The following is a 27202-nucleotide window of genomic DNA, read 5'->3' as shown; positions in this document are numbered from 1 at the left end:
ACGTGCCTGTTTCAACCCATGCAAGGCTTTCTTCAGCTTGTACACATGATCAGTGTGATGGAGATCCTTGAACACTTTAGGCTATTCCAGTTAGACTTCTTCTTGTGGAATCCCATTTAGAAGGCACTTTTAACATCCATTTGATACAATTTAAAACCAAAATTGCACGCTATTCCAAGAGGAATCCGAATAGACTCAAGTTTGGCAACTGGAGCAAATGTCTCATCAAAGTCTATTCCTTTAATTTGAGTAGAACCCTGAGCAACCAATCTAGCCTTATTTTGTATCACTATGCCATGTTCAACAGACATGTTCTTGAAGATCCATTTTGTACCTACGAAATTCTGGTCACTAGGTCTGGATACCAAGGTCCAAACATTATTTCTAGTAAATTGATTCAACTCCTCGTGAATAGCTTCAATCCAACTTTCATCTTGTTGTGCTTCTTCAACCTCCTTTGGTTTGAATTGAGACAAATAACACATTTGAGAAACTTGATTTAAAACCCAGTTCTGAAGCCTCTTTCCTTCTCCAATTTTTTCTAAAATATTTTCCTTAGGATGATTCAAGATTAGACGTAAAGGAGTATCTTTATAAAAAACTTTAGGGCTAATGGGCTCATCATTTTACTCTGGAGAACCAAATTCCACTATTTCTTTTGGTTCATCCACAGCTGGTTCTGCACTTTCAAGGGGGTGAATCTTGACATCAGAGGATTCATCATGAATCACAACATTTATAGATTCCATGACAATGTCTATTCTACTGTTGTAAACCCGATCTGCTCTACTCAAATGAGAATATCTGAGAAAGATTCCTTCATCACTCTTGGTGTCAAATTTTCCAAGATTTTCCTTGTAACGGAGCTTGAAGTATTTACTTCCAAAATTATGGAAATATTTCACTGTTGGTTTAGTCCCCTTCCAAATCTTGTACGGTGTCTTCTCAATGCTAGGCCTTCGATAAACTCTATTGATAATGTGACAGGCGGTATTGACAGCTTCTCCCCAAAAATATGTAGCAAGGTTCTTCCAGTGTAGCATACCTCGAGTCATATCTTAGATGAATTTATTCTTCCTTTCAACAACTCCATTCTGCTGAGGAGTGATGGGTGAGGAGAATTCCTGTTTTATGCTTGTCTCTTCACAAAGTTTTTCAAAACAATGAGTTCTCAAATTCCTTTCCATGATCACTTCTTATTCGTTGAATGGCACATCCCTTTTCATTTTGGATCCTTTTGAACAAAATTTTGACTTGATCACATGCTTCAAACTTTTCCTTCATTTCTCGTGGGGCTCATTAGATCCATGTGAAGCAACTCCAGAGAATATGTGGTGTGGATGGACTTTATTGCTCTGTGTTGAGACTTGATTTGTTTTCCCAACTGACAGGGTCCACATACTATTTTCTCAAGCTTCCTTAACTTGGGCAGATCACTAATCAGCTCATTCTTGGATGCCCTAAAAATATCCTTGAAATTCAGATGTCCCAGACATTGATGCCATAGTTCAACAATGTCAAACTTGGCTGGCTTACAACTGAGAGTGGTTGAGGGAACAATTCCATAGCAATTATCAGACGTCCTCACACCTCCCATAATCCATTTTCCATCCTCATTGAACACATTGCATTCTTTTTTCGAGAACTAAACAATACAATCTTCATCACATATCTTCCAGATGTTGAGAAGATTTGCTTTTAGATTCTTCACATAGAGTACTTCATGAATCTCTGGAACCCCTTTGATTTCGACTAAGCCCCCTTCCAATAATCTGAGCATGATTATCATCTCCAAATGTAACACGGCCACCCATGTACTCATTTAAACACAGATTTGTCCCCCGACATGTGCTTAGAACAAGCACTGTCTAGGTACCACATACATGAATCGAGAGCTTTTAAAGAAGTGTGAGCAACAAGATCAACATGATCATCTTCTTCAATAGGACACTTCTTGAAAGAGCAACTGCATTGACTAACTGTTGACTATGCACAAAAGAGGAGGGGTATTTATCAGAAATGACACTAGTAAGAAAATCCAATTTGGAATTTATGAGTTTCAACTTTTGTTGAACAAGATTAACATTTTTCTTATTATAGACAATCTTAAAAGACTTGGCATTCTCATGCATCAAAAGAAGACATTTAGCACGAAAATGTCCTTGGACTCCACAGTGAAAACAAGATCCACGTTTCTTAGAGAGACACAAATCATGAGGTGAACAGTCAATAAATCTACTAAGAGACACCCTAGATTGTTGAGCAATCCTAAGATCTTCTCTTTTCATCTCATTAACCAGAGTGAGTCTATCACTATCAATATTAACTCTGTTCAAGTCTTCCTTAATAAGATCATTGTCAGAATTAACAGTGCAAAGTTCTTTAGACATCATATTATAGGAATATAACAAGGCTTTCAAAGAGAGAGTAGGGTTGTTGTTATCAATTTCAATACATTCAGCAGAATTAAGAGATTCAGCAACACTCTCACAAGAAACTAAGGACATATCGAAGTCTTTTCAAAACTCAAGTTCATCCAGAAAAGGAATATTCAAAGCTATGAGAACAACAATCAAAAGAAGATTAAGAACACGCTCAAGACGTTAGTCAAAAATGAGCGAACCTGCTCTGATACCAATTGAAAGCTTATACGGATCATGTTCTACCTCTTAAAACCAAAATATTCAATAGAAAATACTAAGCCATGTTATCAAATAGAAAAACATGCACAGTGGAAGTATAAATCAAACACAACCACAACATAAGGTTTGTTTACGAAGTGGAAAACCCTTGAGCACCTCAAGGTAAAAATTACTCTGGGGCAGCCAAACCCAGGAACCCACTAAACGAAGATTCACAATTATAGAATAGACGATACCCACACCCATAAGTACCTCTAAACTTAGCAAGAACGACAAACCTCTCAACTTGTCTCCATCATGACCACCTTCAAACAGTGACTTCCTTTACCGACCAAAGATACCAACTTTATCATCATCAAGCAAGCAAGGCAACACGCCAAAGGCTAAGTCGCCAAACAAGAGAAAGGGTAGCTTCGAGCTATATTACGGCCCCTCTTGAATATCAACACCACTAGGAACCAGTGCTAAAGGAGAAAACGAGACTTTAGAGAAAAGAGAGCTTCTCAAAGTAAAATTCCAAAGTGTGAAGAATGAACAGTGACTGAAGACTATTTATAGGAGATCCATTTTCTTCATGTCCTAACGGGACACTTTCCAGTTATGATGGAAAGAACAGATTCGTGGATCTGAGAATTCTACGTCTTAACGAGAAAGTAGTTCCGTTATGACAAGAAGAACAAAAGTCTCTTCTTTGTCACATGTCCCATCTTGACGTACCAGCTGACGGGACTCGAGGGAGTCCAACTTTGCTTCCATTAGATTTCCCGTCCTGACGGGGTTCCTGATGAGAAACTAAGGGCTTCAATTTTGCTCTTGTCACATGTCCCATTCTAATGAGCTTCTTGACGAGAAACTAGGGAGTCCAACTTTTGCTTCTGTCACATCCTCGTCTTGACATAGTTCCTGATGAGAAACCAGGAAGTCTAACATCTGCTTTCGTCACATCCTCGTCTTGACACAGTTCTTGACGAAAAACTAGGGAGTCCAACATATGTTCCCATCACATCCTCGTCCTGACGCCGTTCCTGAAGAGAAACTAGTAGCTTCATTTTCCACTCCCATCACATGTCTCGTCCTAACAAGACTCTTGATGCAGCGACAGTAACTTCCCGTTACATGTCCCGTCTTGACAGCAAATCTGATGAGAAAACATAAGCTTCAACATCCAAGCCCATCGTATGTCTCGTCCTAACGGGGGTTCTGATGAGAAAACAGAGAACTCCTCTAAAGACCCTAAAAACAACATAGACTACCCCTCAAACAACCCTTAAGGATTTACACACAAACACTCAAAGTTTTAAACACACAGACAATACAAGAACAGTCATTGAATTAGGCCAATCTAAAACCTAACAATTAAGAACTAAATATTCATAGTATTCTGAAGAATAAGTTTAAATTTGAAGAGCAAGATAGGAGTCAACACTCTTAGATATTATTAGTCATTAATAAGATGATTTCGATGTCTCATAATCCGTGAGGTTGCACGCGTTTTTCATTGGAGGAGTAAGAAGAAAAGTTTTGCCTAATAGCCAACTAGTGGTCGAAATACCAAGTAGTTCTTGCTTTTATAGTTTATTTTAAGAGGACAATATACTTTAGCCCCTTAACCTATTAATACATTTCCATTTACACCTCCAAACTTTAAAAAGTCATATCGGGGCCCCCTGAACTACCACCACGTGTCAAATTAAACACTTTTGCATATCTCTCCCCAAAACAACCCTTGAAGTTATTAAAAATAATTTATGATAAAATTAAATTAAATAAATAAAAAATTGTTTGAACAAAATTTAAGAGAGCTAATATGAAAAAGGCAACCCCTTTTCTGGTATTTTTAGTGTTTCCCAATTTTTGTTTAATTTTTTAATTTTTTTCAAATAGTAATTCTAATAACTTCAAGGGCATTTGAGGCAAAAAATGAAAAAAAGTGCCTAATTTCACACGTGGTGGTTGTTCAATGGGCCTCGATGTTACCTTTCAAAGTTTGGAGGCATAAATGAAAATAAGGTTATAGTTTAGGGGACTAAAATATATTTTCTCTTTATTTTAAAATAGTATAGTTCTTCACATGTTCTTCTTAAAGTTCAATCTTGGCATGAAAATTTATATTTTTCGTTGCGCAATTATGTTTTGCACTCATATTCCCAACAATTAAAACCATATTCATCTATCATATCCGTTACAATATATTACATCAATCTAGTATTCAATCCGAGAAGCAAAAAAATTCCTAAGGGAAACAATTAATTATACCCTAAATCTGGAGGATCGATCCAGATTTAGCATTGAACTAAATGATATAAGTAGCTATTTGACTCACTTCTTTGTTACAAATATGGTTGATATTGGTTTTCCATTTCAGGACGAAACATTAATAACTCATCGTTAGCAGGATTATGATGTTGTTGTTCATCGCAAGAAGGTTGATACCATCTTTCCCAAACATAATGGAAGATGAATATCAAAAGAGCAATGGTGGATGTTCCTCCGGTGATGACAAAGAGGCCCCAAAAACTATTTATTCCAAGACTATCATGATTATAAACAAGCTGAGCGGTGGAGCAATTGAAGGATGAGTTTAAAGAGCACTCAAGCTCTTGCAATTTTCCACTTTCAGACACTTTAAGAACTGCTTTGGAAATATCAGGTAGATAAGGAGAACTCCTCGCAAAAGCCTGAGACATGAGAATAATCTTTTAGACCACACATAAACTTTAAGTGCTTGCAACTTTTCACATTTATACATCTATTTTTTATATTTCTGGAAATGTATATCCAAAAAAAAAAGGACTTTTAATTGGAAAAGCAAAATTAAAGAGTAATTCAAAGCAGATGATGGCTTATTGGGCACTCACAAATCCGAAGCCTCCAACTTTGAATGTTGGTCCCGAAGTGGTGAAACCATCACAATATTTAGCAAGATACATTTTAACATATGGGACCTCAACAAAGGCTGCTGCTATCTCTCCCGACATGAGAGCCTGTGGATAATCATCTTCTGTTCGCATTCTCTTTATGTTGTTTGGATCAAAACCTACGACCACCTCCAAATATTTCACAACAAAGGAATTCGCATCACACCCAACTTTGGCTCCACTCTTTATAAGTGTCTCGACGTCGACCTTTTTTGGATCAATTCTTTGAACGGTAAGCAATGATGTTAGACTGGCAGTGAAACTTTGCGTGATGACTAATGCAACAAATAGCCATACTGCCATAGCCATCCGTGACAAATTGCTGTGTAATTTCTCTCCTACAAGTAAACACATGACTTCATGATTTCCTAGTTTTGAGGGACATAACATACATGAGATCAAGGAAATAGTTATGTAGCATTCCATAGCTTGTACACTATTTATGGATTCTCTAATGTAGTTTAATTTATTTCAGATTGATTGTATTACTGGAAACTTATTTTGTGTATCACACAAACTAGTGTTGATATCTTTGTTGCGTAGATTTCAATGACTTTAAAGTATAAATTACCACTTGTTCCAAAAGTTTAAACTTATAAGAAATAGTAAATTAAATCATTTAATATTCTAAAACTTTTCCTCAAGTGTGGGCTCAAACTCTCCCATAGTAAATGAGACCCAACACGTGGCATACTTAATTAATGGAGACAAGATTTAAACTCAAGATCTTTGCCTCAGATACATAGTAAATTTAATATTTTAATTAATATTCTAACACCCCTTATTTTTTAAAATGTACCTGTAGAACTTTAATTGTTACTATCGTTGTAGTTTAATGGCTTAATGTAAGTAATTAAGAGAAACAAAGAAGGAAGATAAATATGCTTACCATGTAGTGAGAACAATGTTGTGAAGGATAAGGAAAGCATGGTTCCAATTTGGTTCCGTACACTGCCTCTAAAATTTGGGTGGTGATTCCGCTCTATCAACCATACCACAAATCCATTATAAACATTAATGATCCCTGTAAAGGCCCATAGGTAGGTGGTGAATGGCTTCTGAAACAACCAAGCACTTTCTAATCTTTTAGGTTTTGTATATATTAACATCTGGAGACCCGACTCAGCATATGGTTGCGAAAATTCTGCATCTTCACAACGATTGGAAACTATAGCTATATCTCCAACAACTGCATCAAAATGCTTCACAAACACAAGGTAAAAATTCAGCTGAGGCAACTACAGAGATGCAAATTTTTCATTTCATTCTACCAAGCTTTTTGAAGACATAAAAAATTACCCTAACATGCCAAATGAAGCCATTTTGAAATGATGTAATCATAAATGAGATCTAATAGTCATTTATGTTAATGCAAAGCAAAGTTAAGCAAGAACAAGTGTTTAGTATACTGTTTAAATGGACATGTAGTATAAAACGTTTGTAGTAGATAAATAATATAATACCTTAATGTGGACTTGTTCCACCAAAGAATCATAGGTGCCGTCAAATGGTATAAAATCATATGGCAAGTGATATGGAAGAAGTGCTAATGTGGATTTGAAGACTTCGATGGAAAATCCATTGATGATTGGGTTGCCCCCATGATGATCATTTGTCACATTCACAAATTCTCTAAATGTGCTCCCCGTGGGTACTCCTATTTTCAGTCGATGTGAATGATTAGTTGGTATTGCCCATCCTTTTGGCATTGACCAGGGGCTGCCTGGCCAAATCACTTGTCCTAGAAGGTTCATTGACTTATTGTAAATGCTTGGCTTATGGATGCTCTTTGAGAAGCCCAATCCCTCCGTCCAGTACCCAAGTTTCCTGTAACTTTTTCCGGCAACATTAACTATTTGAAAAATGTGAATTGGAGCCAATTTCCACTCAGTACTAAAACTGAATAAACCAGTCAAGCCCTCAAATTTGGTTTTCAATAATTTTTCTAACAACTCTTGTCCATTCCATTTATCCACACAACCACTACTTTTTAAATATGCTGCATGGGCAAGAGCCACTGCCCATGCAGCATCATAGGCCTGCAAAGTAGAAGCTCCTGGCTTTGGAAGTAGCCCATTAGGATATTGCGAACGAAACATATCCTCAAATCGAGATTGGAAATCTTTTGAGCCTTTATTAGAGGTAGAAAAGTAGCTCTTGACTCCCAAGACACCTTGAATCGAGGTAATGGATGACGCATTAAGTGAATCTATTTGACTTGTAATGTCATTGGTGGTGATCCACACAAAGTCCTTCCCCATCATTCCCATCTCATTAGCTTCCTTGAAGATTTTAGTAGCTAATGTAATGGAAGTGTGAACAATGAAAACTCTACATTGTCCATTTTTTAGGCTCTCCAACTTTTTAGATATATAAGCGTAAGGAGAAAAAGGGGAGAAAGCCACAAGTTCATTAATCTTTGCATCGACTTCTTGTATAGCGGTGATGATGTTGGGATTTATGCCACTGGCAACTGGGTTGAAGTCTTCATAGATGATGTTAACTTGTCGCCATTGCCAACTCTGAATTATAGCTGCTACAGCTTTCATCTGAGCATGTACGTTGCGAGCTGCACTACCCAGGAATGGCCATTGGGAAAAGGCCCAAGGTGGGACCTCATTTGACAGTGATACAATAGGGACTTGGGATTCATTGCCAAGCTGAGCAACAAAGACTGCCTCCTGCCATGCTCTAAAGCCTATGATTGCCCTTGCATGATGCTTCTTAATAAGGGTCTTAGCTGCAATCAAAATTGTGAGTTATTCCAATTAATCAAGTGCATAATGGGAAAAAAATGATCTTTTAGTTTTATTTAGATTATTAGTTTTATTAATTTGGTTATTAGTATTTAATTTATATTTTAAGAGTTTAGTGTTATTTTGTAATTCAAGAATGGATTTAGCCTAAAGTTAATAAGACTAGGGGTTAGGATTTTTGTGATTTTCTATTTATTCATTAAAATTGATGAATAAATAGATTTTGTGTCTTGTGAGTTGTAATTACTCTTCTCTAGCTTGTACTCTGACACATAGCATTTCCATGGTGTGATATCAATTTTTCTATTTGATGAGATGCAAATTCTTTATCTTTCCTATATTTTTGTGACAAATCCTTATCATGCTACGTCAATCTTGGTATTAGACAAACATACGCTATACCAGGATGAACACACGAAGCTTGAGGCAATATGGGAGCAACCATTTGCGTTCTTTGCATTCTACAAACTTCAACCACCACAAAGCCCATCCTTTTGGAAAACCCAGTAGCACCCCTAAATACCAACACCCAACAGGCAACCACTGTCATTCAAAAATCAAAAGAAACCAATGAAAAATCCCAAACAGAACCCCAAAGCCTCGATCTTTTGGCAAACCCAAGCCGTGAACAACAACACATCTAGGTGTTCTTAAAGAAGTCATCCAAACTCTTTTCAAGAAGTGGTGAATTAGTGTTGTAGGATGATATTTAATTATATTCTTGGTAAAAACGAAAATAAGGAAATATCAAAAATAATATTGAAGTAGCGCCACTTGATCAGAATTTTACCCGTTCTCAGCCAATCGAAGTACAAAAGGAAAGATTGTCACGATTCCCGCTGATTGTCAATTTTATATCAGGATTTTATTTTATTTTATTTTATTAGGACTTCATTTCCTTAATAGGGTTAGATTTGCTTTAATTATGTCATTTTCTTATTAGGATTTGGTTTACTATTGCTACTAAGATTTAGTTTACTTTCTCTACAAGTATTTCTCTTCTATAAATAGGCTAGGTTATAATGTAAAACTAACTCATTGAATCATTATCAAATCAAATAATTTTCTCTCAAAACTCTTTGGAGTTTGTATTCTTTTCTCAACTTTCAGGTGTGAGCTTATCTTTGGTAGAAGACGAAGACGCTTCTCTTTGCAGAATTAAAGATGCTACTCTTCTGTTAGTTACCTTAGTCTTCCACTACGTTAGTTGGTATCAAAGTAGACTTTATCCTGATCATGGCCAATTAGCGCAACGGTGACAACCTTCTCCAACAACACCGCTTGTAGGGGAGGAGCTCTTTCAAGAGCCAAATTCATAGGTATCCAAGATGGCATTATCCGGATTCGAAGGCCAACTTATACTACAACAACAACTTCTATAACGACGCCGTTCGTGAGAGAGATGTTGTCTCGAGATCCAACTACCAGCAATACATCAAGCGGTCAAAGGCTTTTTGGAGAACTGAATTCCAAGAGCTCTAGCAGACAGTGCAGACGATGCAACAAGAGATGCTTCAGTTGTGGGAAACGTTGGAACGCATGCAGATGGGTTCCCTTCGGAATCACAGGGACAATGATACCAAGATGACTTTGGGATCCGAAGGAAACCCATTCAATATCCTTATGTTGACAGGTTTCTTAATGATAAAGTAAGTCGCATTCCACATTTCCGTAACCATATTCTTGAATCTCCAAATAGGCACTCCGTCTATAAAGTGAATATTAATTATGATGAAAAGGATGTTGAGGCTATTAATTTGGAGTTGCCTTCAGAGAAACAATTTGTGTAGCAACAAATATTTGTTCCAACGACTACACCAATGGAAGAACAACCATCACCACCTTCGTCATTGGTGCAACTCATCACGATCACCACGAAAATTGGCGATTCCCTTGAAGAAAACTGTGAAGTTGAAGATAACATCCAATAAGAAATCGCTGGAGAAATTTTTGTGGAAGTAGACGAAAAGGAAAAATTGTGTGCTGGTGCTATTTATTTAGATTTATCAAAGTACCCTTCTTCGGAGGAGCTGCACATGCCATGTTCCAAAGAAAACTCGAGGACGAGGTTTTTTCAAGTGGTGGTGTTTGATGTACGACGATATTTACCTATATTTTAGGTAAAAATGAAAATAAGGAAAATATCTAAAATAATATTGGAGCAACGCCGTTTAATCAAAATTTTATCCGTTCTTAGACAATGGACATACAAAAGGAAAGAGGAAAGATTGTCACGATTCTCGCTGATTGTCAACTTTATATTAGGATTTTATTTTATTTTACTAGGATTTTATTTCCTTTCCTTAATAGGATTAGACTTGCTTTAATTATTTTCGGTTCCTTATTAGGATTAGTTTTACTATTGCCATTGGGATTATGTTTACTTTCTCTACAAATATTTTTTTTTCTATAAATAGGCTAGCTTATAATATAAAACTAACTCATTGAATCAATATTAAATGAAAGAAATTTTTAAATTTGTAATTCAATGGAGATAGATCGATTAGAATTGATGAATAAACAAATTTTTTTTCTTTGTGAGTTATGAATGCTCTTCTCTTGTGGTGACAATTATCTTGGTCAGAGACGCCAATCCTTTATCTTTCTTGTTTTGAATCTATTTTATGAAAAATCCTTCCGATCAAAAAGGATAGAAAATTATTGATCTGAGCGGTACAATAAAAAATTCTCTTTGTGCAATATGTGATGATAATTGTATTAATGTGTGTATGTGAATGATTACAATTAGCAAAGCATATTGGTAACAAACTCATGATCTTCAGATAACTATTCATATCTGCATTGTGTCTATAAATCACATGCATGCATGCATGGTATAATTGATGTTAGATATTGTTAGTATTTTTGTTGGCTTAATTCGGTTCCAAAATGCAGAGGTTAATATCTACGGGCTCAAACGCTGATATAGAATGCTCAAAATAAAATCTCCATAGTTCGTAATGTAGATTCATGTGTCATGAACATCCTTGCAAATTTCAGCTCAATCAGACCACAAACACTCATTGATCGAAAATATTGATCAAGGACCGACGAAATTTCCAGATTACTGATGATTGATGATTTTCACCCTCTGCAATCCCTGTCTAGACAGGCCCTTCCCTCTTAGGACAACAGTTCTAGAAACTCAATTTCTGTCCTTCGCAAGGCTCTGTCCGGATAGGCCACTAACCTGTCCAGACACCCCATTCCTGTAACAGTTTTAAATGATTTCAAACTGTGTCCTAGGTCTTGGGATTGTGGGGCTATTATAAATACACCTCTATAGAAATAGAGAGGCACGAATTTTCACCCTAGAGAGTTCGTGAGAGGCTGTGTTTAGAGAGAATTATTAGGAGCCTAGTTGTTCCTCTTAGAGGATCTTTGTTATTTTGATTATGAGCGTTATTGAGCAGCCTATCGGAACGGTCAGATAAAGGAGAATCACGTTGAAGAAGATTGTGAGCAGAGGAGACGAATTGGAGGCTTGTCAATTTTACAAAGTCAAGGTCTTGCATCGATTGTAAGTATTCCTAATGTCTGTAATCTCTGGATAATATTTTGATAGTGATTTCCTAACTTTGGCTACCCCGGAGAGGTTTTACTTTTAGATAGTTTTCTAAAAGGTTTCCTCTTCGTCACCAAAATCCTTGTGTGTGATTGCTCACATTTTGGTGATTGTTTTGCTTGGATAAATATCTGTAAATTCCATATAAATTGTGATAAACACATTTTTGGAGTCGTTTAACATTTTTCTATTGGTATCAGAGCGGGTTCACTTCGTGAAGGATTTAATTCCTGAGTGTGATTGTAGTGACCCAAATAATTAACTAAGCTTAGGTAGCTTAGTTACGGGGAATTTGGACTTTGACTAGGATCAGCTAAGAGGGTAATTTGAAAATTTTGGATTGTTTGACTGGACGTACGCTTGGGTTGCCGAACGTATGCTCTTGTCTGTAGTAAAGGACGTACACTAGGGTTGCTGGATGTACGCTTCTATTTTTAGTGCGGACGTGCGCTGACAATAGTATGCCGTACATTGCAAATAATACACGGACGTACGCCCCAATAGTACGGGACGTACGCTACTGTTGGAATACCCCTTGGATAATACTTGGATCGTACGCTACAACCTTTGGACCGCTCTCTAAACAGTACAGGACGTACATTCCAGTAGTACCATACGTCCGCTACTTTTCAGAAAAGTTGATAGTGCCCTCTACTATAAATACCCCTCCCCCCATACAATTTTCTCACCTAGACAACCCCCAGGCTCATCGAAAATCCCTCCTTGTGAGTGTTTTGTGTGAGGTTTGTGAGTTCAGTGCTATCACAGAGGAGGTTCTTGAAGTTTCGCTTCAAGCAGGTAATATCCTAGCTCAGATTTACGTCGTTATGTTGCTTCAATGTTGTCTTAAGTTGCTAGTTTTAGTTCTAGCTGGGTTGCGTTTTAAATCTTGACAAGGCTAGCATTTGACTTGGTTTAACATGATTTCACATGCATGGAGGTTTCATTTTGAGTTGGGAGACCCTAGAGAGCCTTTTGGTAACCTTAAAAATTATTTTGGGAGGATAGGAAGATGGTTGAACCAAATGAGGTTCTACCTGAAACTCTTTGAGCGGACGTATGGCCTCGAGCCCGGACGTATGATCCGAAGTACTTTAGCAAACGTACTTTTCCAGCATTGCATGTCTATTTTATATATATCAAACATGCATATTTTGCAACTCTCATGAAATACATTTTGGAACTACTGTGAACTCTCTTTTGTTGAAAACATGTGTTGATTAATAAGATAAGAATGAGGCTTGTAGAACTATGCATGTAAAAGACTGATAAGACTAATTGCATCGTATGACATGGTACAACGGTACATGCGGGATAACGGCCATGGGCTTACTATACAGGTTAACTTTATGGTCAAATGTGTGTATGGGCTTTGGATCCAATGGATTCGTTACCAAGACGCAACCATTCCCAGTGGATGGACATTATAGGACAGACATCATTAGCGGTGTGGGCCACCCAAGGTTGGACTCGGTCGTGCCGCTAGTGTTATGTACGGCAGACTTACAATATTCGGTGTACCGATGTTGTATTATAGGTCCCTCGGGACAGCGTCAACCCTACTGAAAATGGGTAATATCTTGGGTAGACCATACAGTTGAACTATTACTGTTACTTATGATTATAAGCATATATTATTATATCTATATCACATTCATGATAAACTGTCATCTCATAATGTTGCATGTGCTTTATAAAAAACTGAGTTCACCATTTAATGATAGGTACGTCATGTGCATTTATACTCACTAAGTCGTCGGACTTACCCTTGTATTATTTCCCTTTTTTTTCTCCATATGTACAATTATGTTGTTATAGATAGCTTAGCAGAAGATGGATATTGTGAAGCATCCGATTATCTTGGAGGATTCGATCCGGGAGATGCTTGAGGACTTATTGCAAGCATAGGCGAGCGCTCATGGTAACTAGTACTTTGAGTTACGTCGTAGACTTAAAGCTTTTATGCATGCTTGCATATTTAGGTATAGCATGAATCCCTTGTAACGATGATGTGTATAGTATGATTTCCGCTACTTAATGGTCTTTGGTAGATGCTCTTGTTGTAATGATTGATGTTTATAGAACTTTAATGTTTTTCGCTGCTTAGTATCCTTTGTCTTTTGGAGGAGTAAAGGTCCCTGAGTCTTGTTCAGAGTGGAATAACGCTGGGAGACGAACTGTAGAATTAATTACTAGTTAATTAATTTTTGAGGCGTTATAGTTGGTATCAGAGCTGTTGCTGTTTAGACAATAGGAATTGATCTCTTAAGTGTTAGGCCATGATTTATCAGAGCTTTTGGCTAAGCAGACTCTAGGAATTGATCTAATAGGTGCTAGGAAGTGATCTACCAGAGCATAGGATCGATTTAAGTGTATACAAGGGATACAAAGTTTTGAATCTTGATGATCTTGAGGATGTTGGACTTGAGGATTGTAGGAATTTGATATGGTACTGAAGTCGGGACTAGGACCAATTTGATGATGTAACTTTGGAGATTAGGAATGATCAGCACTAAGATAGGTATATATGGTCTTAAGCATAGATCTACACTAGGATAAGGTTGTAGCAGTGTAGACGCTTAGTAAGGATAGGTTTGCGATTAGGTTTGACGCTTTAAGCGATACACGACGTAGCGCTTTGAAGTAGGGGATGATGATCATTGTGACTGCAGAGATGTCACTGCACGATGGCAATAGGAGCAACGATGGTAAGGGACCATCGCAGCCTGATGCAAAGATGAGAAACATTCTAGACGCCACCCAAGCATTGGAAACTATGGCAAGTCTTTTGGTGGAGGCTTTGGTGAACGTACGAGGAGAAAGGACTTCAAGTGGAAATAAAGGTTGCTCTTTCAAGGAGTTTTATGAGCATTCTATCCCTGCGTTTAAAGGGAACCTGAACTGGAGAAGCGAGGGATTGGCTTAGGAACTTGGAGAAGCTACTACAAGTTATGGATTGCACTGAGGAGCAAAAATTCAAGTATGCGGCCTACAAGTTCTCTAGAGAAGCCAGGCAATGGTGGTACGCTAAGAAGAACTCGCTAGTGATGGAATTAGGAAGCGAGGAGGCCATTACGTGAACCTGATTCAAGGAAGAATTCTATCGGGAGTACTCATGATGCTTAAGAAGGATGACCCCCCAAGAGTTGCAGCCCAGCAAGAAACAGAGTTGTTGGTGTCATCGGGGTGGCAGGCTACATTTTGGTAAATGTGGATCGAGGAAGAGTTTGTGCTACAGATGTGGCAAGGTGGGACACTTCGTTTGAAAATTGCAACCAGGCCAAAAGGAATGGTACTGGGATAAGCGCAACCACTAGGATTGTTTAAGGCATGAGGTTCGCTTTGTTTTGGGATTTGAGGCTCTGTTACTAGTTGTATACTCAGACATCAACCAGTTGTATTTTGTTTTGTACTTGCACTTGTTTTGGGGTTTTGGAGCTAAAAGTGTAACATTAACTAAGAGTTTTGTTAATGCATGATGGTTGTTACGCTATGTTGATGTGTGATGATAAGATTCAGGATTTTGTTAATTGCCCATTAGAAGGATGTTAAGGCTTGATATTTTTGAACTTCGATTCTGGTAAAGGGCAATTGGTGAATCTAGTACCTTTGGATCTTGTATGCATGGATTACATGATTTTGGGTCATATATGAGCTAAGAGATTCTAGAGAATCTTTTTGTACCTGAATGGACTAAGGAGTTCTCGGGTACAGTTGTCTATGGAGACAAAGGAGATGGCTAGAGCTAATCTAAGGATTATAATCGTAAGATCAATTATCTTCCTGGCAAGGCGTAGTAGCTGACACATTAAGTAGGGAGTTGATGGTAGAGCTTGCCGCTCATGGAATTTCCAAACCCTAGTTGGTTATGGAATTCACTAGGATGGGAGTAGAAGTGGTAGATGAGGGTGCAATCAGAATTGCTTACTAGGATTAAGGTTGCTCAATTGGAGGACCCTGAGTGCACCAAGGTCAAGCAATTGCTAAGGCACAAGGGTTTTGTCTTAAGAATGATGGATTGCTCACTCATTTCAAGCAATTGTATGTACAGAGGACGGATGGTCAGTCGAAGCAGACTAACCAAATCCTGGAGGACATGTTACGGGTTTGCGTGTTGGACGTCAGAGGTAGTTGGATTTAGTACCTACTTTTGATCAAGTTCGCTACAAGCGACTATTGGAATGCCGCCTTACGAAGCACTTTATGGATGTAAGTGTCAGTCGCCCTTGTATTGGGACAATGTTGGAAAGAGGTAGATGTTGGGATCTGAAATGATTCAAGATACTCATGACAAAGTGCTTACGATCAAAAAAGGATGAGTGCATCCTAGAGTCAACAAAAGAGCTACGCCGATAACAGGAGACGACCTTTGAAATTCGAAGTAGAAGATTGTGTGATCCTTAAGATGTCATCGATGAGGGGAGTGATGCGATTTGGGATGGAAGGATAGATTGGCATACAGGGTTGCCTTACCCCCAGACTTGGTTAGAACATATGATGTTTTTCCTGTCTCGATGTTAAGGAAGTACATCGCTAATCTAGACTTAGTGGTGGACTACGAACGTTTGAAGATACTGGAAGGACTGACGTACACTGAGGAGCCGGTGAAGATCATGGATTGGAAGGAACAAGTACTATGGACCAAGACAATTCCCATCGTCAAGGTATTATGGCATAATCACGGAGAGAAGTGAAGTAGGACATGCGAAACTATTATCCGCATTTGTTTAAGACTTGATTGGGTATGACTCATTTTCTCAAGATTATACTTGGACAATATACCTATTCCTGTTTGGGTTAAAGCAATAGTCAAGTAAGAAAGAGTTTGTTTTCCTCTATAGGGTTATGGAATAGACCACCGATCAGAACTGTATGTGGAATTACTCATTCTGTAAGTTGATCAACTTGGGTTTCGAGGTTAACGAGGACTGGTACAGTGTAGGAAACAGTGAGTACGATGTCTTTGATGTCTTTACATTGAGGTTCAACGATTTTATTCATATGGTTAATTCTTTTTGGACTGTATGCCTATCTATTACGGTTATGGGTAACCGTTACAATTGGATTATCTAAGAGTAGTCGATTTAGATAATTTGCTTCTGGTTAGGAAGTATAGCATCATGTCAAGGATACCCACGAGCTTGTCTCCAGGTTGAGCTACCGATTTTGGTGAATTTAGGGGTCGTTAAGTTTGACGATGGTTGATATAGTGTGTGTAACCCTTGGTGACTTACAAAATGGATTTGCTACAATTTGTGAGGATGCCAATGTAGATCACTTTATATTGGACAAAGGAGTTCAATGCCAGAAGATCTGATGGGATAAGGTTTTTCCAAGGATGGACTGAGCATGAACCTTATAAGACTACGGACGTTAAGGTGATGTTACTGTTTCTTCTTGTGTCTTGGGCCTACGAAATTTCGTGGAAGAAATTTTTTTAAGGAGGGGAGAATGTAGCAACCCAAATAATTAACTAAGCTTAGGTAGCTTAGTTAGAGGGTTAATTTAGACTTTAGGTCACTAGGATCAACTAGAAGGGCATTTTGGGAATTTTGGATTGTCTGACCGGACATAAGCTAGGGTTACCAGACGTACGCTCTTGTTTGTAGTAAAGGACGTACGCTAAGGTTGCCAGACATACGCTCTTGTTTCTAGTGCAGAAGTACGTGGGGGGACCACCAGACTTACATTGACAATAGTACGTTGTACTCTGCAAATACAACACGGACGTATGCCCCAATAGTACTAGACGTACGCTACTTTGGGAATACCCCTTGGATAATACCTGGATCGAACGCTACAGCCTTTGGACCGCTATGTAAACAGTACCGAACGTACGTTCCAATAATACCGGACATCCGCTACTTTTTAGAGAAGTTGGTAGCGCCTTCTTCTATAAATACCCCTACCCCCCTACGAATTTCTCACCCAGACAACCCCAGGCTCTGCGAAGATCCCTCCTTGTGAGTGTTTTGTGTGAGGTTTCTGAGTTCGGTGTTATCAAAGAGGAGGTTCTTGAAGTTTTGCTTCAAGGAGATAATACGACTAGCTCGTTTTTACGTTGTTATGCTGCTTAAATGTTGTCTTAAGTTGCTAGTTTTAGTTCTAGCTAGGTTGCATTTTAAATCTTGACAAGGTTAGCATTTGACTTGGTTTAACATGATTTTGTATGCATGGAGGTTTCATTTTGAGTTAGGAGACCCTAGAGAGCCTTTTGGAAACCTTAGAAATTAGTTGAGGAGGATAGGAGGATAGTTGAACCAAATGAGGTTCTACCTAAAACTCTCTGAGCGGACGTACGGCCTCGAGCCCAGACGTACAGTCCGAAGTACTTCAGTGGATGTACGGCCAGGAGCCCGGAAGTACGGTCAGAAGTGTTCCAGGGAATGCCACTTTGGCCAGTTGTCTGATACTCTCTCTTTTGATGTTCTAAGTTCGTTTTAGTTGGATTTAGAACTAATAATAGGTCGATTCTCAATATTCGAGGTTATGGAGCCTTAAGGGAATTTTATGAAGGAGCCTTATGGCACATGTGAGTGTAAACTCACATGGATGCTTGTTGTTACTTTTCCCGCATTGCTCGTCTATTTTATATATATCAAACATGCATATTTTGTAACTCTCATGAAATACATTTTGAAACTACTGTGAAATCGTGTGTTGATTATTAAGATAAAAATGAGGCTTGTAAAACTATGCATGTAAAAGATGGATAAGACTAATTGCATCGTATGACATGGTACACCGATACGTGCGGGATAACGGCCATGGGCTTACTATACAGGTTAACTTTATGGTCAAATGTGTGTGTGGGCTTTGGATCCAATGGATTCGTTACCAAGACGCAACCATTCCCAGTGGATGGTCACTATAGGACAAACATCATTAGTGGTGTGGGCCACCCGAGGTCGGACTCGGTCGTCCCGCTAGTGTTATGTGTGGTAGATTTACAATATCTGGGGCATCGGTGTTATATTACAGGTCCCTCGGGACAGCGTCAACCCTGCTGAGAATGGGTAATATCTCGGATAGACCATACGGTTGAACTATTATTGTTACTTATGATTATAAGCATATATTATTATATCTATATCACATCCATAAGAAATTGTTTTCTCATAATGTTGCATATGCTTTATAAACAATTGAGTTCACCATTTAATGATGGGTACGTCATGTACATTTATACTCACTAAGTCGTCAGACTTACCCTTGTATTATTTCCCTTTTTTTCTCCATATGATTCGATCCAGGAGATGCTTGAGGACTTATTGCAAGCATAGGAAAGCGCTCATGGTAACTAGTACTTTGAGTTATGTTGTAGACTTAGAGCTTTTATGCATGCTTGCATATTTAGGTATAGCATGAATCCCTTGTAATGATGATGTGTATAATATGATTTCCGCTACTTAATGACCTTTGGTAGATGATTTGGTTGTAATGATTGATATTTATAGAACTTTAATATTTTTCGCAGCTTAGTATCCTCTGTCTTTTTGAAGAAAAGAGGTCCCTGAGTCTTGTTCGGAGTGGAATAAGGCTGGGAGATGAACCGTGGAGTTAATTACCAGTTAATTAATTTTCAAGACGTTACCGTGATCCTTGTTTCATGTTTAAGATGTCTTAAACCCTTAACACTGTGCCAAATTTTGATGGATCAAATTATGGCTATTAGAAGTCCCGTATGATATTTTTCTTAAAATCCATAGACATTTGGCATGTCATTGAATCTCGATTTACTGTTCCAGAGAAATCGATAGCTGAATGGTCTATTATTGAAAAACAAATTCGTATGGCGAATGACAAAGCTATGAATGCTATATGCTTGGCAATTTCACAAATTGAGTTCTCCAGAATTTCTAATTGTGATAATGCCAAGGATGCATGGGAGATCCTAGAAACTAATGAAGGAACTAATCTTGTTAAAGCTTCAAAACTTCAAATGTTAGTTTCTCAATTCGAGTATATTAAAATGTTAGAGGATGAGACATTCAATGAGTTTTTCGGTAAACTTAGTGAAATTAGAAATTCCATGATAAATTTAGGAAAGAAGGTTTATGACACTAAGCTTATTAGAAAAGTTATGAGATCACTCCCTGAAAGATTCAAAATGAACGTAACTACCATTGAGTCATGCACTGATCTTAATACCATGAGGATAGAAGAGTTAGTTGGTGCCATTCAGACTTATGAGTTTTCCTTGCCTCAACCTAGGAAAAATAAGGATCTTGCCTTTAGAACTTTTACGAAGAACTCTGATGAGTTATCTGATGAGGAATCACCAGATGATGAGGAACTTGCCTTGACAGCTAGAAGGTATTTTAGGAATGAACATAGAATTTCCAAGAGATTTGGAAAACTAAAAAAATAGTACTCAGAATAGAAATGAAAGAGACCCACATGGTCCAAAATGTTATGAGTGTTCTGGCTATAGTCATGTGCACAAGGATTGTGCTAATCTCAAGAGTAATAAGCCAAAAGAACAAAAAGCTTTCAATATTACCTTGAGTGACACTGATGTAGAAGTCCTAGATGAATCTCCTAATTATGTAGCCTTTGTTGCATCCTATGAATTTGATGATTCTAAACAATCAAATGGCCAGTCTGTGTCTGATAATGAATCAAATAGGGTTAGTGATCTTCAAAACTCCTTTGACAATTTAATGGAAAAATTTTCTATGCTTAGAAATACTAATTTGAAAATTGTCAAGGATGTTAAGAATCTTGAGCTTGAAAGGGATAATTTGTTGAAATATTTGAGTGATTCACATGTTGTTTGCAATACTCTTAAATTTGAAAACCATGTGTTAATTTGTTGAAACTAGAAATCACTTGAGCACATTCTCTAGTGAAAAGCTTAATCAAATGTTACATGTTCATAAGCGTTCTAGTGACAGATCTGGTTTAGGATTTGGTAAAATTGCTCATATGTCTTCTAATCTTACTTCTACTCCAAAGACTGTGTTTATTAAACCTATGATAGTAGAAGAAGTTTCTGTTAATGGACATCAAGCAACTGATCAGACTCTACAAGGTAAGAAAGGTAAGAAAATTTTGGTTGAGCCTCATACATCTTACTTTAAGCCTAGAGTCATGCATCCTCCTAGGAAATTACCTTCTCAAAGGTTTGTCCCTACATGTCATCATTGTAGAAAAGTTGGTCACATTCGACCCAACTGTTTTAAATTGAAACCTCAAGTGCATAAGAACAAAAATTATGTTTCTAGGAAAGATTGTGAGGGTTTGGTCATGATGATGAAAGGAGTGCTATCTAGGTTAGATGAGTTAGAAAAAGGCCATAAACCTAGACCTAAGATCACTCAAGTGTGGGTTAGGAAGGATGAAACCATTCACCCCTTGAGGGGGAGTGGTAGTGAACTCACCTTATGTTAGGTGAGTCAATAACATGCCTAGTTTTGATTTTCATGCATATCTTTGCATATCCTAGAGCATGCTGTTTTTTCTTTTTACATTGCATTTTTGTTAATTGTTTTGCATGTGTTTTTGTTTGTGTGCATTTCTTTTGTAAAAAAATTTTAAAAAGACAAAAATATTTATTTGGTTGTTTTCTTTTCCTTCTTTTGTCTTATGAACCTAGATAGTCCATTAATTTTTCATTTTGCTTTTATGGATTTAATTCCTTGCGTCTTGGAATGCTCTTAATATGCATGAGGCGAATTTTTGTTTCAATGGACTTGTTCTTGTGGTTGCATTTTGTTCTCAAGTTTTTGGAGTCGTTAAACGTTTTTCAATTGGTATTAGAGGGGGTTCACTATGTGAAGGATTAAATTCCTGAGTGTGATTCATGTTTCTTGTCTAAGATGTCTCAAACCCTTAACATTGTTCCCCATTTTGATGGATCAAATTATGGCTATTGGAAGTCCCATATAAGATTTTTCTTAAAATTTATAGACGTTTGGTGTGTCATTGAATCTAGATTTAAAGCTCCAGATAAGCCAACAGCTGAATGGTCTAATATTGAAAACCAAACTCGTATGGCAAATGACAAAGTTATGAATGCCCTAAGCTTGGCAATTTCACAAATTGAGTTCTCTAGAATTTCAAATTGTGATAATGCCAAAGATGCATGGGAGATCCTAGAAACTACTTATGAAAGAACAAATCTTGTTAAATCATCAAAACTTCAAATGTTAGTTTCTTAGTTTGATGAAATTAAAATGTTAGAGGATGAAACATTTAATGATTTCTTTGGTAAACTTAGTGAAATTAGAAATTCCATGATAAATCTAGGAAAGAAAGTTTTTGACACTAAGCTGATCAGAAAGGTTATGAGATCACTCCCTGAAAGATTCAGAATGAAGGTAACTACTATTGAGTCATGCACTGATCTTAATACTATGAGGATAGAAGAGTTAGTTGGTTCTCTTCAGACTTATGAGTTTTCTTTGCCTCAACCTAGGAAAAATAAGGATATTGCCCTTAGAACTCTTAGGAAAAACTCTGATGAGTTATCTGATGAGAAATCACCAGATGATGAAGAACTTGCTTTTATAGGTAGAAGGTATTTTAAGAATGAACATAGAATTTCCAAGAGATTTGGAAAACAAAAAGAAAGTACTCACGATAGAAATGAAAGAGGCACACGTGGTCCAAAATGTTATGAGTGTTCTGCATGTGGTCATGTTCACAATGATTGTGCTAACCTCAAGAGTAATAACTCAATAGATTAAAAAGCTTTCAATATTACCTTAAGTGACACTGATGAGGAAGAAACTCCTAATTATATGGCATTTGTTTCATTTTATGATTCTGATGATTCTGATCAATCAGATGTTAAGTCTGCATCTGATAATAAATCAAAAGGGGTTAGTGATCTTCAAAACTCCTTTAACAATTTGATGAAAAAATTTTCTATGCTTAGAAATACTAACTTGAAAATTTTTAAGGATGTTAAGAATCTTGATTTTTGAAAGGGATAATTTGTTGAAATCTTTTAGTGATTCACATATTGTTTGCAATACTCTCAAATCTAAAAATCATGTGTTAATTGCTAAAAATAAAACCCTTCAAAATGATCTGATTGCATTTAATAATCACTTGAGTAAATTCTCTAGTGAAAAGCTTGATAAAATGTTGCATTTTCAAAAGCATTCTAGTGACAGATTTGACTTAGGATTTAATAAAATTACTTCTTTGTCTTCTAACCGTGCTTCTACTTTAGAGATTGTTTCTGTTAAACCAATGAAAGCAGAAGAATCTTCAGGTGAAGGAAAGCCAACAGTTGCTCAAATTCTTCAAGGTAACAAAGGTAAGAAAATCTACATTGAGCCTCATGCATCTTACCCTGAACCTAGAGTCGTGCATCCTCCTAGAAAATTACATTCTCAGATGTTTGTCCCTACATGTCATCACTGTGGAAAAGTGGGTCAGATTTGACCTCATTGTTTTAATTTGAAACCTCATGTGCATATTAATGAAAATTCCTATTCTAGGAAAGAAAGTGAGGGTTTGGTCATAATGATGAGAGAAGTGCTATCTAGCTATGACAGAAGTGACATCTAGGCTAGATAAGTTTGATCAAAGTCATAAGTCTAGACCTAAGATTTCTCAAGTGTGGGTTAGGAATGATGATACCATTCACCCTTTGAGAGGGAGTGGTGATGATCTCACCTTATGTTAGGTGAGTCACCCACATGCCTAGGATTGGTTGTCATGCATTCTTTTGAATATCCTAGAGCAAGTTGTTTTCTATTGCTTTGTTCTGGTATTTTTAGTTTTTCTTTTTGCATTGATTTTTGTTTGTTTGTTTGTGTACCTTTTTGTTTTGGAAAAATTCAAAAAGACAAAAATATTTTACATTGGTTGCTTTCTTTTCTCTCTTTTCTTATGCACATACTTAGTCCATTAATTTCTCTTGTTGCTTCCATGGTTTTAATTCCTTGCGTCTTAGAATGTTCTTAATATGCATAAGATGAAAATTTGTTTCAATGGACTTATTTTTGTGGTTACCTAAAGCGTGAGCTTATGTGATACGTTTTGCCTATGCTTAATCTCTTGTGCACATTTAACCTTATTTTGAGGTGTTTGCTTAACTTTATTTGTGAGGTCTGTTAGGTAACCATATGTGATTTTCGACTAGACATATTTTTCAAATTAACCATATGCTAGTTGAACCTAGGGTTTAAAAATTCCTGCTTTCTCTTTTGTGATAAGCACCACAAGTTTAAGGACACTTTCTCAAGGAGAGAAAGAAACAAAATAGTGAAACAAATAAAATTAAAATATCATATTCCAAAAGGAATTTATTTCACTATGTCAAACTTGTGTAAAGTGTTTTACAAAGAGAAATGTATAGGATGAGAATGGTTAGACCCTAGTATGATAATATTTCATTTTTGATTAATTTGTCTTGTCAAAATCTCGTATTGGTGAAACTTTCTCCTCTTTTTCTAGGATGATAATTTTTTCTCATTTGATGGCTTACATACAAACACTACACAAGCATAGGTTGAATGGAACAATTGTTTTTGCTTAGGTTAAACAATATGAGTTTCTTGTCTTTTCTAGTCTTATGTATATTTTGCATATTTTGAGCATGTTTGGAATATTCATTGTTACAATACATGAGTCGTTGATGTGGTTATCATGTGTTCATTTGACGTTTGAGGGGGAGAAACTTTTTTTTTTTTTTTCCAGTTTCTTGTTTATTATTGAGTCATTAGTTGAGGGGGAGTTTGTGGTTGTGTGTGTTCATGATCTTGCCCGCATACTTCATGCATTTTCGTTTATTTTGTGATCATGAGTTGAGTTTTTTTGTGTTATTCCTATTCCACATAAACCTTGATGTAGTTTGTGAGTGTTTCAGAAAACCTGAAGACCTTTTGTCATTCTGTGACAAAAAGGGGGAGTAATGATGGGAAATGATGGGATGTCTCGGCATATAGGTTTTTGTCACCGAATTGCCAAAGCGAGAGTTTGTTAGTATTTTTGTTGGCTTAATTTAGTTCCAAAATGCAGAGGCTACTGTCCATGGGCTCAAACACTAATATAGAATGCTCATAATCAAATCTCCACCAATCATAATGTGGATTCATATGTCATGAATGTCCCTGCAAAGTTTCAGCTCAATCGGGCCACAAAAACATATCGATCGAAGGTGTTGATCAAGGACCAACGAAATTTCCAAATTGCGGATGAGTGCTGATTTTCAACCCTCTGCAGGCCCTGTCCGGATAGCAGTTCCAGAAACTCAGTTTTTTCCCTCCGCAAGGCCCTGTCCGAACACCACATACCTTTAACAGTTTTAAATGATTTCAAATTGTGTCCTAGGTCTAGAGATTGTGGGGCTATTATAAATACACCTCTATAGAAAGAGAGATGCACAAATTTTCACCTCAGAGAGTTCGTGAGAGGCTGTGTTTAGAAAGAATTATTGTGAGCCTAGGTATTCCTCTTAGAGGATCTTTGTTAGTTGATTCTGAGCGTTATCGAGTAGTATATTAGAATGGTCCGATAAAGGAGAATCATGTTGAAGAAGATTGTGAGCAAAGGAGATGAGTTGGAGGCATATCGATTTTACAGAGTCAATGTCTTGCATCGGTTTGTAAGTGTTCCCAGTGTCTGTAATCTTTGAATAATCTTTCGATAGTGATTTTTTGGATTTGGTTGCTCCGGAGAGGTTTTACTTTTAGATAGTTTTCTAAAAGGTTTCCTATTCGTCACCAAAATCCTTGTGTGTAATTGCTCATATTTTGGTGATTGTTTTGCTTGGATAAATATCTGTAAATTCCGCAAAAATTGTGATAAATACGTTTTTGGAGTCGTTAAGCATTTTTCAGATATTTATTAATTTATTGTTGATTAACTAACACCAGAGAATTCATATATTGAATTTGTTGTGTGATAACTTTCTTTCTTTTTTAATTTTAAAATAGTTTATTAAGACCTATTCGCCCCTCGATCTATAGAGACCCGAAAGATATACATATACTTGTGGAGAATATGCTGGTTGACATGAACTAAGAAGCAAGACAACGAAAAGTACTAGTTCTCACCAGAAGAGGCTGCTCCGATGGGGTCTCCTCGAGAGTTTCTCACATGTAGAGTCACGTTAAGCCGGAGACTCGTCCTCCGGCCATAAAAATCCTTAAGCGCCATCTCCAGTGCTAATTTCTCCTTTTTTCCGGCAAGGGAGGTGTAATCTACAACAACACCTAAACTGAGCTTGCAGTCAAGTTGGCGTTTCTCCAAAGCATCATCCAGTGCGTTGGACGTCCCATTTGAAGAACTAAATACCAAGATGAACAAGAAGATATATAAACAATGGATTGCATGCATTTCTCCTGCTCTTTTGGGCATTTTACACGGACTCAGAGAGTCAGAATATATATATAGATTCTGTCGATCTAACTCATGTCAATATAGCAGTGCCTTCTACGTTATCACCATAAATGGACTTATTCAAAGTTCTTAATTTCCCTAAGATGAACCTTGACTTCCAGCTTTTGGTCGAAAGTCTGAACGCGTTTAATTGACGCTGATTCTAACTATCGCTGTACTTCTTGAGTAATTAATCCCAATACTTCCTCACTTTCTTATGCACGGGTGGCCTCCTTTCCCTTTTTTTTTTTATTTATTTTTTATTTGGGAAAAGTTTACTTTACTCTCGGTAATTTTATGTATTTTTTAATTTGAACTCCAATATTTAAAAATTTGTAATGTACCTTCTTAATGTTTCAAAAATTTACAATTGAGACCCTCCGTAAGTGGACAGAGTCTCAGGTGAGATTTTTATGCATTCTCTTCCAATTTTACACCAATCTAGATATTGAAATTATATGATTACTCTCATTAAAACCCCTCATTATCCCTTGCCCATCCTTTGGGTGGCTTGCGGCCACCCTATAGGGGTTGGGGGATGGTCATGGTTGGCAGCCCCACTACTGGCCACCTCTTCAATTTTTTCTTTTAATATTTAATTTTTAAATTAAATTAATAAAATATTATTATGCTGATGTAGCAAAATGATACTTTTTTATTGGGACTAACGGTGGTTACACAATTTTGATGTATGAATTTTATTGGCATTTTGATTGACCTAGAGAGTAAAAAGTTAAAAAAAAAAAAAAAAAAAAAAACTTAAGAATTTTTTAGTTTTGGCGGATTGACTCAGTGACTTATAATATATTTACCTTTATTATTATTATTATTATTATTAGTTTTTGGTCGAAAATTGATGACTTTAATAGTGTTGGGGAGCTCAATCGGCTGGGACCACGCTTAATGAAGCGGAGGTTATTAGTTCGAATCCCCATTCTCCTCTTGTGTGGACATATCAAAAAAAAAAAATAGTGTTGGGGA

General features: G+C 37.0%; 1 protein-coding gene across 1 annotated transcript; it reads right to left on the bottom strand.

Annotated features, from left to right (window-relative positions):
- Positions 1-4972: 4972 nt before the first annotated feature.
- On the bottom strand, positions 4973-26200 carry LOC132181813 (glutamate receptor 2.8-like). Its single transcript, XM_059595043.1, has 7 exons — positions 25897-26200; positions 8719-8859; positions 7024-8300; positions 6672-6762; positions 6450-6542; positions 5501-5898; positions 4973-5320 (listed from the first exon to the last, which is right to left on the bottom strand). The coding sequence occupies exons 1-7, from the start codon at positions 26198-26200 to the stop codon at positions 4973-4975; spliced, it is 2652 nt and encodes an 883-aa protein (XP_059451026.1).
- Between the last annotated feature and the right edge of the window lie 1002 nt (positions 26201-27202).

This window comes from Corylus avellana, chromosome ca5, assembly GCF_901000735.1.
Source record: "Corylus avellana chromosome ca5, CavTom2PMs-1.0".
Lineage (NCBI taxonomy): Eukaryota > Viridiplantae > Streptophyta > Magnoliopsida > Fagales > Betulaceae > Corylus > Corylus avellana.
The sequence above is the reverse complement of the archived record's forward strand: the minus strand, read 5'-3'. Positions and strand labels throughout refer to the sequence as shown.

Excerpts from the sequence above, each read along its gene's own strand:
- LOC132181813 (XM_059595043.1), bottom strand. The coding sequence starts at position 26,200 with ATGCCCAAAAGAGCAGGAGAAATGCATGCAATCCATTGTTTATATATC. Across the intron at positions 8,860-25,896 it reads CATCGGAGCAGCCTCTTCTG|TGGTTGCCTGTTGGGTGTTG; the intron begins GTGAGAACTAGT and ends TTTGAATGACAG. Across the intron at positions 6,763-7,023 it reads TGGAACAAGTCCACATTAAG|CATTTTGATGCAGTTGTTGG; the intron begins GTATTATATTAT and ends GTGTTTGTGAAG.